At 46.1% G+C, this 12,671-nt stretch overlaps 1 protein-coding gene across 1 annotated transcript in view; it reads left to right on the top strand.

The window, feature by feature from the left end:
• B4GALT4 (beta-1,4-galactosyltransferase 4) overlaps positions 1 to 12,671 on the top strand; it is a 33,304-nt gene that overhangs the window by 19,430 nt on the left and 1,203 nt on the right. Inside the window, exons 4-6 of the mRNA XM_006167631.2 lie at positions 519 to 706; positions 6,932 to 7,054; positions 8,947 to 9,051. Coding sequence (XP_006167693.1) covers positions 519 to 706; positions 6,932 to 7,054; positions 8,947 to 9,051 — 416 coding nt within the window. The remainder of the gene's footprint in view (positions 1 to 518; positions 707 to 6,931; positions 7,055 to 8,946; positions 9,052 to 12,671) is intronic.

Here is a 12,671-nt window from a genome sequence, read left to right as displayed (position 1 = left end):
ACTGTTTCTTTTTTTTTTTAATTTTTATTTATTTATTTATTTTTTTGAGAGTTTTTTGCTATTGGGTGTGTGCGCTCGCCAGACAGACAGAGAGAGACAGAGAGACAGAAAGTGAGAAATCACCCCCCAGGGGGGATGGCCACACCGCCATCCCTTCTCCTCCATTCTCCTCTTGGGATCTTGGGCACGCACGCACACGCGCCCGGCGTGTTTTAAGCCACCAGGTCTGGGACGTGAACCGCAGTCGACTACGTGAGAGTCCAGCGACATAGCCATTACGCTAACTGCTGGCCCCTTAAAGGACTGTTTCTAAGCTGTGCAGTGTAAATATGTAAAGAAAAGACCCAAACCAAATGGTCTTTTTTGTCATTGCATTGTCATTGTCAAGTCTTTGTGTTGCGTGTATAGCCTTGTGTGTGAGTTGGGATACACCAACACCTGAATCTGAATTAAAGAAGGGAACAGTGTGAATCCTCATCTCAGGAGCTTTTCTTAGGTTTTACTTTCTATACCTGTAGGCTGGAAATAAAAAGTTTAATCGAGCCAAACTCTTGAATGTGGGCTATCTAGAAGCTCTCAAGAAAGAAAATTGGGACTGCTTTATATTCCATGATGTGGACCTGGTGCCCGAGAATGACTTTAACCTGTACAAGTGTGAAGATCAGCCCAAGCACCTGGTGGTGGGGAGGAACAGCACCGGGTACAGGTAAGGCGGCTCTGCCGATGTCACGCAGGTTGGGAGCTGGCTTTGTAATTAAGGCTGTGTGGAACATTGTGGCCAGTGTTTAGGAGAAACGGTCTGAAGTTCAGAACTTTAAGGAATTAGATAATGTGATAAGGAAAAACATTCTGCAGCAACCTTGGCAGGGGAGTCACAGGCAAAGGGGGAAGAACAGGAGAGAGAAAATAACCCGGGCGTTGTGAATGGTTGCCAGCCTACCCTCTGCTCCGTGGGCTGGGACTCCACTTTCCCACACAGGGCAGACCTCACTTCTCGGCTTGGAGGCAGCACGATGGTGCCGTGGGGTCAGCTTTTAGGCTTCTGTTGTGATTGTGATGTCTCTTTGCAGACAGTGGCCTCTTTCCAGGGCCTGGGAGAGGGGGACTCCCCCAAGTAGTCTGCTCAGTAGCCAGGACCTCTGGACAAGTGCCTTCCTCTCAGAACCACTGTGGGAAGTGCCAGGTACCATCGTCTCTGTTTTCCGGGAGAGACGTAACTGCTTTCCAACCTTATTTTACATGAGTTTGTATTCGAGTACCACTAAGGGGAAATAGTAACCAAGAACAAGAACGTTTCTCTGTAAGTGAACCTCTGTGTTTGCTCACGTGTGCCCACCCTGGCCTCACCTTCCCCTGGGCCCTGCCACCGATGTGAGCGTGTGTCTGTGCTGCCTACCGTGCTAGAGGCCCCGGGAGCAGTTCGAGTGGGGTGGCGTGTCTGCCCTCAGAGAGCTCCCTGCCAAGTGTGGTGGGGAGGCAGGAGCTGCAGCAGTGATGGGTTAATACAGCACTTCTGCAGACATAACTGTGAGCACTTGCTAAGGAGGGGACGGGAGGGAAGGAGGAGGAAGGAGAAAAGAGAACCATAGAACTGCAATGTATACAGGAAATACACCAGAGGGTACTGATTCTGAAATGGAAACTGAGTCCCTCTGTCTTGCTTGGTCTTGGCTTCCATGTGGCTTTTACATTTTGGACTATTTTGAGAATTCTTTCTTTTCTTTTTAATTTCTTTCTTCCATGAGCATGAGAGACAGAGAAGAGAGAGGGGCAGAGGCACAGCACCTCCCATATGGTCTTGGCGCTGCAACTGTAGTACCACCCTCAGCCAACTTCAGCCAGCCCTGGATCATGGGCATGTGCACACCTGTGTTCAGGGAGGGTCTGGACTTGAACTGGGGGCCTTCTCATGTGGGATTGCTTGCAGAGCCACGCCTCTTACCACTGCATCACTGTCTGCCCCGCCTACTTAAGAGAATTTTTGAGTAACATTGACTGGAGGTGACTTCTGCCTTAAGTACTGATTTAAACCCCAGTTCCTCTAAGCCGTGGGAGGTGAACAAACACCTATTGTGAATAAGCTGTGAAGGTGAGGGTACAGTGTCTTTAAGAAGTACCCAGCTGTTTTCCAGGGAAGGTGGCACTTTCCTCTTACGGAGAATTACTCAGAGCTTCCCAGGAGAGTGTTAAGACATGCCAGAAGACATGGCCCGGTGTCAGGAGAAATGCACAGAGCTGGTCTCCTGGAGCAAATGTCTGGGGTTGGGCAGGAGGTGAGGCTAGGCAGGAGCTAGGGTATGTAGGCCGCGTTTAGTCTGATGAGAAGTTTGGGTTTCCTGTGGGAGCGGCTAGGGAGCTGTTGACACAGCTAAAGAGACATTTCACTCAGTCTGTTTTTAATGTTTTGGGTGGCTCAAAGCAGGAGTTGGGAAGCTGAGGGAAGTGATGCCACGGGCCTGAATAAGGGCAGGGGCCCTGGGGCCAGAGAGCAAGGAGAGAACCATGAAACGTTCCTTGTTGGGATAACTTGATCTTTGGATTCTCATCTTACTATCTAGAGCTTTTGTTTTCTGGAGGTTTCTCTGAGTCACTTCTGTATTGAAGGAAGCAGACCATCATCACTGGGCACCATTTTTATTTTTTTAACAGAAGCATGTCATCGTATGTTCACTTGTGCAAAATTAATAAACTATGATTTATCTACAATACAGAACACCTGTACTTTTGACACTTGCCATAGATGATAAGCCCGCTCTTTGTGTCGCCCAGTCTTTTTTTTTTTTTAATTTGCTGTATATGGCACATGTACTCACCAGAAAGAGACGGGTAGGGGGCGGGGCAAAGTGAGAAAGCATTCCCAAGGGGATGGCCACGCCACAGTCCCTTGTCCGTTCTTCTCGGGATTTTAGGTGCACATGCTCCTGGTGTGTTCTTCAAGCTGCTGGATACAGGACTCAAACTTACTTGACCATGTGGCATCCATGTGGCATCCATTCAGCCAACTGATCGTGGGTCAGCCCTGCCCAGTCTTTCTAAACTTCTGGCTGCCCAGTTAATTTCTAAATAATCACACACGATGGTTTTAAGGACAAGCCTTTTCCTAAGAGTCTAGATTTTACCTTTGTATTAAGTTGGACCACAAGAAAGCTAAGTTTTTAGACATTTTTTGCTGGGGATTGATTTTGACATATACTTAGGTGTTAAATTAGGTCATCAAGAAAGTCATGACATTTTTTTAAATGTAAAAATAATCATGACAATAGTTGTAGGTTTTGTTAGATGCTACTTATTCTAAGAAACAGCCCATATTTGAATCTTGCTCTTTGTTTTTAATTGCCAGAGGGTGGATGTGCTCACCAGAGAGAGAGAGAGAGAGAGACAGAGAGAGAGAGAGACAGAGAAACAGAACTCCTAATGATAGTCATGCCACAATGCCTTTTCCTCTATTTCTCCATGCAGTCAGGATTTAGGACATGCACCTGCTCCTTCACGTATGTTTCAAGCTTCTGAGGCAAGAATTTGAACTGCGGTCAGCCATGTGGAACCCGGCTCCCAATGCACAACACGTAACTACTGTGCTCCAGAGCTGGCCCCAGACATTTTTTCTTCCTTTCCTTCCTTTTTATTCATTTTTCTTCTCCCCTCCCCCCCGCCCCAGGTTTTTACCGTAGGGCACCTGTACTCTCCAGAGAGAGAGGGAAAGTGAGAAATCACTCCCCTGGAGGATGGCCATACCACAGTCCTTTCTCCATTCTCCTTTCAGGACTTGGAGCATGCACACACATGTGCCTGGTGTGAATTTCGAGCTTCTGCGTCTGGGATTCAAATTGCGGTGGGCCGTGTGGAAATCCAGCACCCTAACTACCATACCATCTGCTGGCCCCCGCCTTGGACATTTTTTTAAAATGCTTTTATGTGCTTAGATATCAGAAAGCCTTTGTCTCCGGTTAGCTAGTAGGTTTTCTTAATGTGAATCGGGTCATTCCATGTGTCTTCTCTTTTTAAAAACATTTTATTTAGTTTTATTTATTTATTTAATTAATTTATTTAATTTGACCAGAGAGAGAGAGAGAAGGTGAGAAAGCAAGAAAGCAAGCCATCAGGTCTGGGACTCAGACCATGGTTGGCCATATGGGAGTCCAGCGCCCTTAACTATCAGGCCACCTGGCAGTGCCTCCTCTTTTAATCTGTATGAAAGAAGCTCTGAGCCAAAACCATGGCCCATTTTAGAAACTTATTTGCAGATCCAAATTCTAATGTATTTCCTATCTTAATCTTCTATCTCTGGATTCAAATTTTTCTCTGGTCCTGGCTTATCATTTATGTTTTTGTACTTCATTGTATGTATCATGTAAACTCTATCTTTTATAGCCAGGGAGAGGTTTATATGTTTAAGTAATGTAGAAGTAAGATATTGCAACACCCCATCCCACCCCTCTTTTTTTTCATCTTTGCTATTGGGTAAAATAGCTCTGACAGCTGGCAAGCTCAGTTGCAGGCAGTTATATGTGTGCCCCCTGCTGGTTACTGTGTGTCACTGCGCCACACAGCTTAAATCATCTCATGCCTCTTCACTGTCACAACCCCTTAAGTGTAAGCCAGGTTTTCACTCTACACACATACCGAGAGAAGAAGTTAAAGGAACTTTCCCAAGTGTCTTCGCACTCCAATGAAGCCAGAAATAAGTCTCGTTTATTCCTGACTATGGGTCAGTGGTAAAACTGGACCAGGCTGTGGCGAATCTAATGCCAAGAATTCTGTTGATAACTGGCTGTTTCTACCAGGAACCAACTGTTATTTTATGGCCGCATGTCCTCCACCCTTGAGCCTTACAGCCCTTTAAAAATAAATAAAACTGTTCCAGGGCCAATGAAATATGTATGGTTTTCCATATTAAAAAAACAAACAAACAAACAAAAGCAAAGTTTAATCAACATGGGACTAGCAGTTAGTGTAATGGCTACGTCACTGGACTCCCATGTAGTCAACCGTGGTTTGAGTCCCGGACCTGGTGGCTTAAACTCACATTGGGCATGTGTGCGTGCGTGCCCAAGATCCCGAGAGGAGAATGGAGGAGAAGGGATTGCGGCATGACCATCCCCCCTGGGGGGTGATTTCTCGCTTTCTGTCTCTATGTCTCTCTCTGTCTGTCTGGCGAGAACCTTTCTTTCTTTTTTTTTTTTTAAAAAAGAATGATTTATTTATTTAATTCCATTTGTTGTTATTGTTATTATTTGACTAGAGAGAGACAGAGAGAGAGAAAGGGAATGTGAGAAAGTAAGCTGCCAGGTCCAGGACTTGAACCGTGGTCAGCCATGTGGGAATCCAGCACCACTAACCACCATGCTACCTGCCTGCCCCCTGGTAAGAGCCTTTCTAAGCACTTTATTTTCTTTTGTTTTACATTACAAAAAATATCACTTGCCAGAATTTTAGGTTGGCAGTACTAAGTACATCTATTTCCCTGTCTGTCTGCAGAACCTAGAAACAAGCGGCTGAACTGCACACGAGCATTTGGGGCTCCACCTCTTTAATGGCAACTGTTTATTGTTTTTTCTTCTTTTCTGAAAAAGCATAAATATTTCATTTGTCCTGGGACACTTAGAACGTAAATCAATTAAAGTTAGAAATCCTCTAACTAGTCACAGCTGTAACTCAGTAACATCCACGTTACTAAGCCACCTTCATTTGCATTTCCGAATCGTGAGAGTCTTATGTTTCAGGGATATCTTCTTTCCTCAGACGTACTAATTGCCCACGCATGACACTTACGCGTGCTGTGTGACCGGGAGGTGCTCTCTGGTCTTTCTCCTGGCCTTTACTCTTTCCTCCTCGTTGGTGTTCCCCACAGTTCCACCCTCTGCACCTTTCTCCCTCTGCGTTGTCTTGGGGTGAGTCTCCTGCTCTGTGCCTTCAGGTCCTCCTGTTGGCAGCCCCTTTCCAAACTCGTATCTGTAGCCGCTCCCATCCTGGGAGCCGGACCGTTACCCTTTTGCCTACTGACAGGAGCTTGCTAAGTCTCCACTAATTCAAGACGCGGTATGCTCTCTTCCTCCCACAGCCTCGTCACGTGTCCATACACCCTATTTCTTTCCCTTTTTTTTGGAGAGTTTTCTGCTACAGGGCGCGTGTGCTCGCCAGAAAGATAGAGATAGAGAGACAGAAAGCAAGAAATCACCCCCCCAGAGGGTGGCCACGCCGCAATCCCTTCTCCTCCATTCTCCTCTCGGGATCTTGGGCACGCATGCACATGCGCCTGGTGTGAGTTTAAGCTACCAAGGTCGACTACATAGGCGTTCAGCAATATAGCCGTTCTGCTAACTGCTGGTCCCCATACACCCTATTTCATGGCAGGGAATGTCCTCTGTCTAGTGCCCCAAGCCAGAAGCCTCAGGGGTGCTGAGATGTGTTGGGCTGTCCTGGAAACAGAGCCTGACATGGAGATTGCACACACAGCGTGGGCAGGAGCCATCTCCTGTTCTCCACCCCTCCCCACATGAAAGTCTATGTTAAAAAAGGAAACGTATATGCACCGTGACACTCATGCATGCTGAGACTGGATGCAGTCTCACAGATCTTCTTAGCTCAGCACCCTAGTTAGCCACTGCCGTTCATGGGGTCGGCACGGGGGTGAAGTCTGCCATCCGGAGCTGGTGTTGGGTCTGTGCCTGTGGGCGTCTCTAGATCTCCCCACACGAACGAGAAGGAGGTGGGCGGCACCTTGTAAGTGAGCCGAGGAGAGCACCTGCCTAGAGGGAAGGGAGAAGGCAGGGAAGGCCATGTGTGCTGGAGGTGGCCACCGAGCAGGAGTGGACGGTGCAGGTACTCGGTCTTCAGCATTCCCGGAAGGCCAGTCCTGCCGTCGGAGACTCTGAGGACAAGAGGGCTCGGTACCGACACGCTTACTTTTCTTTCCTCTCTTTTGATCCAGGTTACGCTACAGCGGATATTTCGGGGGTGTTACTGCCCTAAGCAGAGAGCAATTTTTCAAGGTGAATGGATTCTCTAACAACTACTGGGGATGGGGAGGCGAAGACGATGACCTCAGACTCAGGTGAACAACAGAGAAAGGTCCCCTTCACGGGGCTCTGCTCTCGGTGGTGGCTCGAGGTTGTGAGCAGTTCCTGTAGATGCTAGTCCAGCGGGTCACCGGGCTGCACATTATTCTTAAAAGGTGGCACAGAGGAGGGAGGGCAGACAGAGGAGCTCTTTTCTTTGCTGGTGGGCTTTTGGGGTCCTAAGTTTGGTGGAGGCCTCTGTAGACTTGGGGGTGGGAATTACTTAACGAGACAAGGCTCACCAGTGAATGAGAAGTCCCAGCTGCGGGGCGTCTGCTAACCTGCACTTTGGAGCAGGGGCTGCTGTAAGCCTGCTGTTGCCTCTTGGGCCCTGGGGCTCCTGGCACCGAAGGAGGCACAGGCTGAGCAGGCTGAGAGGTCCTCTCCGGTGCATCTGCTAGCCCGGCCCTCGGAGGGAGCAGCTGGCCGCCTGACCCCAGCCTGCCTCTGGGCTGTTGGCGTTATCTGCAGATGCTCCTGCAGTTTTTGCTCTAGGGTCTAAATGAAAGGACTCTGGACTCTTCTCTCAGTTCTCTTTCTTGAATTTGGCTTTTGTGGCCAGAAGCTGCTGGGTGCTTCCACCTCTGGAAAATAAGTAGTTATTCGAGAGCCCTCAGCTGTATCTCACACTCGTAACCACAGGGTCTTTCTGGCAGTCAGAAGACACCTTTCCCTCCTGCGAGTGGCTCTTGGAATGGAAATTTCCAAGCTGGAGCTCTGAATTAGTAAAGGTGTGATTGTCAGAACGTTTGCATTGCCTCCATGTGAAGAACCCGGGGACTCCATGCGGTCTTACTCCTAGGTCTGAGTTAGGAGCCCCTAGAATGTTTCTGGCAGGAGGGAATGGGTTTTCCTGACCAAGGGCTCCACAGAAATGGCTGGAGTGATGGGCATCAGTTCTTCACGGCCCAGGCCTCCCACAGCCTGTGTGGCCACAGCTTACAAACTGCCAGCGGCTCCTGCTGGACTTCGGGGCAGCAGTGCTGAAGGCTGGAGGGAGACAGCACTCATCTTCCTCAGTCCACTGCCTTGCCCGCTGGGGCGGTTAGGTGAATTTTGCACTAATCGCACGTGATCATCGTCTTTTCCTTGCTACCCCTCAGCTTCAAAGAGAGGGGGACCCCACATTTCGCTCTCACTTGATAAGAACATCATGGCCTTCAGAATGGCTCTCCGCTAATGCTATGGAGAAACCAAAACGATTTGATGACGAACACCGGCTGAGGTTCATTTATTAGGTATTTGATGTACTTGCCCGTGCGGCTGGTGCCACCCTCCTCTGCTCGTAGAGAACCCATTTCAGCGTGCAGAGCACATTCTACGTGAATCACATTGTCTGGGTTGATCTTTCAAATCAGCTCCATCTTACCACTGCCATTTTACAGATGAGGAAATCGAGCCCCGGAATAGCGAACTGACTTAGCAAGGCTGAAAATAAGAGAGTCTAGACTTGAAACCAGTTTGTGGCTTTAAAGCGTGTGACCTTAAATGATCATTCCTTTCTTTGTTCAAAGAAGGCAGCACTGAGTAAATTAGGGGTCCTGAGAGACTTGAGTCTCCTGTTTTTCAGGATATTTAAGTATTTTATTAGTTATTTTGTTTGTGTTTTGAAAATGACTGGAAATTGATGCCTCTCCTTTATACCTCAGTAGTGAATGCTACATGGGATTCTCTTATGCACTTATTGCCTGAGGTCCTGCCATTAAGGAAAATCTCAAATTAACTTTAAATTCTTTTTTAAAACTACCCAAATAATCAGGCTATGTGTGATTGTGGTGTGTAGATTTTTACAAGTGATATTTTTTGTGTGCCTAGTGGTACATTAGTAGAAGAGTGGGATGGATTTTTTTTTTTTTCATTTTAAAATTCTCTTCTGTTATTTTCCTAGGGTTGAGCTCCATAGGATGAAAATATCCCGGCCAAAGCCTGAAGTGGGTAAATACACAATGATCTTCCACACTAGAGACAGGGGCAATGAAGTGAATATAGAAAGGTAAGTCCTGGATTCACACGCCTGGCTGTCTACTCCCTAGTCTCTTCGGTCAATAGGGACGGTGCTGGCCTGGTTGAATAGTGCAGTGGTTAATGGGAGCCAGATCCCACATGGTTGACCTTGGTTGGAGTTCCAGCTCTGGAGGCTTGAAAAACACACTGGATGCATTTGTGTGCATGCTCAAATTCCTGGTGGGATGGAGAAACAGAGGAAAAAGAATTACAGCGTGACCACACCCCATTGGGGGTTTCTCTCGCTCCACCCTCCTCTCTCTGGTGAGCATGCATGCTCTCCAGCAATTAAAAAAAATGTCGGGGGACCAGCAGTTAGCGTAATGGCTATGTCACTGGACTCCCATGTAGTCGACCGCAATTCGAGTCCCGGACCCAGTGGCTTAAAACTCACGCTGGGCGCATGTGTGTGCGTGCCCAAGATCCCAAGAGGAGAATGGAGGAGAAGGGATTGCGGTGTGGCCCTCCCCCGGGGGGGTGATTTCTCGCTTTCTGTCTCTCTGTCTCTGTCTGGCGAGCGCATGCGCCCTATAGCAAAAATAAAAAAATAAAAAAATAAAAAAATTAACCTCTCAAAAAAAATGTTGACTTTGCTGAATTTAATCAGATAAACCAGCTCATTTTATTAAAAGCTTTTTATTAGGAAGATTTTAAGACAGACACACATGGTACCTTGAAACCTGACTTAAGTAATTATCAACTCATGGCCTCTCTTTTTTCCCTCTCTCATTGGATTGCTTAGAAACAAATCATGATCTTGCATATCATGTGTAAATTCTTAAGTATATTTCCCTAAAATTTAAAAAGCCTTACAAAAAGAAATGAAATACCATTATCATACCTAAAATAAAATTAATACTATTTTCTTAATATTATTAAATGTCCAGTCAATATTCAGATTTCTCATTTATATTTAAACATTTGGGCTAATTGGTATCTAGGCATGGTCCACATTATATTCGAATGATCTCCCTCTCCCTTTCCATTTTTTTTTTTTTTGTGACCCCTCCCTCTTTTTTTTTTTTGTTTTTTTTTTTTTTTTTGCTGTAGAGTGTGTGCACTCACCAGAGAGAGGGAGAGGGAGAGAAAGTGAGGAAGTGCACCCCCCAGGGGTGATGGCCATGCTGCAGTCCCTTCTCCTCCATTCTCATTTTGAGATTTTGGCACACATGCATACGCCCCCCTGTGTGAGTTTTAAGTCTTTGGGTCTGGAACTCAAACTGTGGTCAACTATGTGGGAGTCTAGCAATGTAACCATTATGCCGCCTGCTGGTCCCTGTCCAATAGAATTTATGACATAAGGATTTTGCTAATTGCATCTTGATAGTATAACTTCTTATGTTTCTCTGACTTGTTTTTTATAAACTGGGAATTAGATCTCTCTAGATTTCTGCAGGCTTAAATAGATTCCAAATATTGTTTTTAGACAAGAACACGTCATCAACGGTGTCATGCACCTCCCCTTGTATCACAACAGGAGGACGTACTAGCTGGTCGTCTTTGCTGTGATGTCAGGATCGATCTGTGGGTTCAGGATTGATTGGTTAGCCTAATCCATTCATAAGTGACCCCGTTGGATTTTCACCTAATAATCTGAGCAGCCACTGGTGCTCATTTCCTAAATTTCTTATTTAATTGTGGTTGCAAAATCATACTGTTCTAACTCAATCATTCCTTCTGCATTTACTAAGTTTTTCCACAAAGAAGAACTTGCCCTCTTCATTGAGTACTCTGGGGAACAGTTCTTATAGGAAAGATAGAACAAAGGGAAGGAATCAAGCACTGATTAATCCTTTTTCAGAATGATTCATTGGTGTTCCCTAGTATCCTTCAGGATGTGGTTGGTATTCTTTTTGACACTTAAGTTCCCTCCTCTTTGGCCAATGGGATCTTCTTCAAGCTGGCTCCTGAATCCGCTGGACATAACCACGGTTGTCTCTGAGAGCTTCCTTCCTTGTGGCCTGGTGGCATGAGGTATTGGAGGGGAGGCTCACCTCGTACTCTTACTGCCCTGGCATTGGCTCTTTCCCCCAGGAATCCTGGCCGATAAGCCAGTTCTTTATGTGGCTGGGATTGAAGCAGCTGTATTTCTTTGTTATGACATTTTTCCCCTAAATTTAAAAATGTGTCAAAGGGCTTTTAGCTCTTTTGTTAGAGTTTACATTTTAAAATGATGTTAAAAACCTTTTGACCCAATATTAAAGGGCTTTTGTAAATTTATTTTAAAACAACATTTAAACGATTTGGGCCTGTTTGTAAGTCTGCTACTTTTTTTGTTTCTTTGTTTTAGTTTGCAAAAGGGTGCATGGTCTTACTGGAGAGAGGCAGACAGGGAAAGTGAGAAATCACACCCCAAGGGGAAGGGCTATGCTGCAGTCTCTTCTCCGTTCTCTTGTGCATGCACGTACATTTTTTCAACCTGGTGTGTTTTCAACCTACCAGGTTGGGGCCTCAAACCTTGGGTTTGACCATGTGGGGCCACCAGTGGTGTGTGGTAGTTGGGGTGGCTGATCCCACAGGCTGACTGTGCAGCATGAGTCCCAGACCTGGTAGCTTGAGGGCGTGTGTGTGCATGCCCAGAATGCTGAGAGGAGAATGGCCATGCCCTGTGGGGGGCGCTTTCTCACTTTCTCTGTCCCTCTCTCTGTATCTTCTCTGGCAAGTGCGTGCAAAATTTTTAAAAGTTAGTTATCAAATAGATATAAAAGAATATTTGTAAATCATCTGAGAAGTATGATGAAGCTTAAGGCCATGAACATGAGGATTCCCTATCTTCAATGTATGTCTATTACCTGGGTGCCCTTTCTTTCTTTCTTTCTTTCTTTTTTTTTTTTAAGAATTATTTTAATTAAATTAATTAATTAATTAATTAATTTTTGATCAGAGAAAGACAGAGAGAGAAGGAAAGTGAGAAAGCAAGCCACCAGGTTTGAGACTGGAACCATAGTCGGCCATGTGGGAGTCCAGCGCCCTTAATCACAATGCCACCTGCCAGCCGCATTTGGGTGCCCTTTCTAATCCTGTATCCTCCTACTTCTTTCCTCCCCCTTCCACCTCTCCTCTTTCTCCCACCCAGATCATGCTTTCCAGAGTTTTTGTTATAATTACAATTATTTCTACTGTTTTTTAGTTTTCTTGTTTCCCTATGTATTTGTATCCCTGACTAACTAAAATGCTGTTTAGTTTTGCACGTTTTATAACTTGGTATAAAGGAACTCACACTGTAGTTATTCTTCTCTGACTTTTTTTGGGTCAACATTGTATTTCTGCTCTCCGTCCATATGTAAAACTGAAATTTTGTTTTTCACTGCTGAGCAACTAGAGACCTGTTCAGTTCACACCCATGTCTCTTGCCAGATTCCACAGCTCTGGCCATACGAACGACTCACTCTTCATCCAGTACACCCGCTCTTCTGCATGTCCACACATTTTGGCCAGGAAGTCTCCCCATCTGGAGAGACCTTTCCATTCACCCTCTTCAGTTCATTTCACAGTCACAGTTCTACCCTCCATCTGCTGGGATCATGGGCATATTCATGCCTGGTATGCCCAGGGAGACCGTGGGGCTCAAACCCAGGACCACATGGCCTCAGCTTTGCATAGCATTGC

Source organism: Tupaia chinensis, unplaced genomic scaffold (assembly GCF_000334495.1).
Source record: "Tupaia chinensis unplaced genomic scaffold, TupChi_1.0 Scaffold144909_1, whole genome shotgun sequence".
NCBI classification, from domain to species: Eukaryota; Metazoa; Chordata; class Mammalia; order Scandentia; family Tupaiidae; genus Tupaia; species Tupaia belangeri.
Note: the sequence above shows the minus strand (reverse complement) of the source record. Positions and strands in the feature narration are given on the sequence as shown.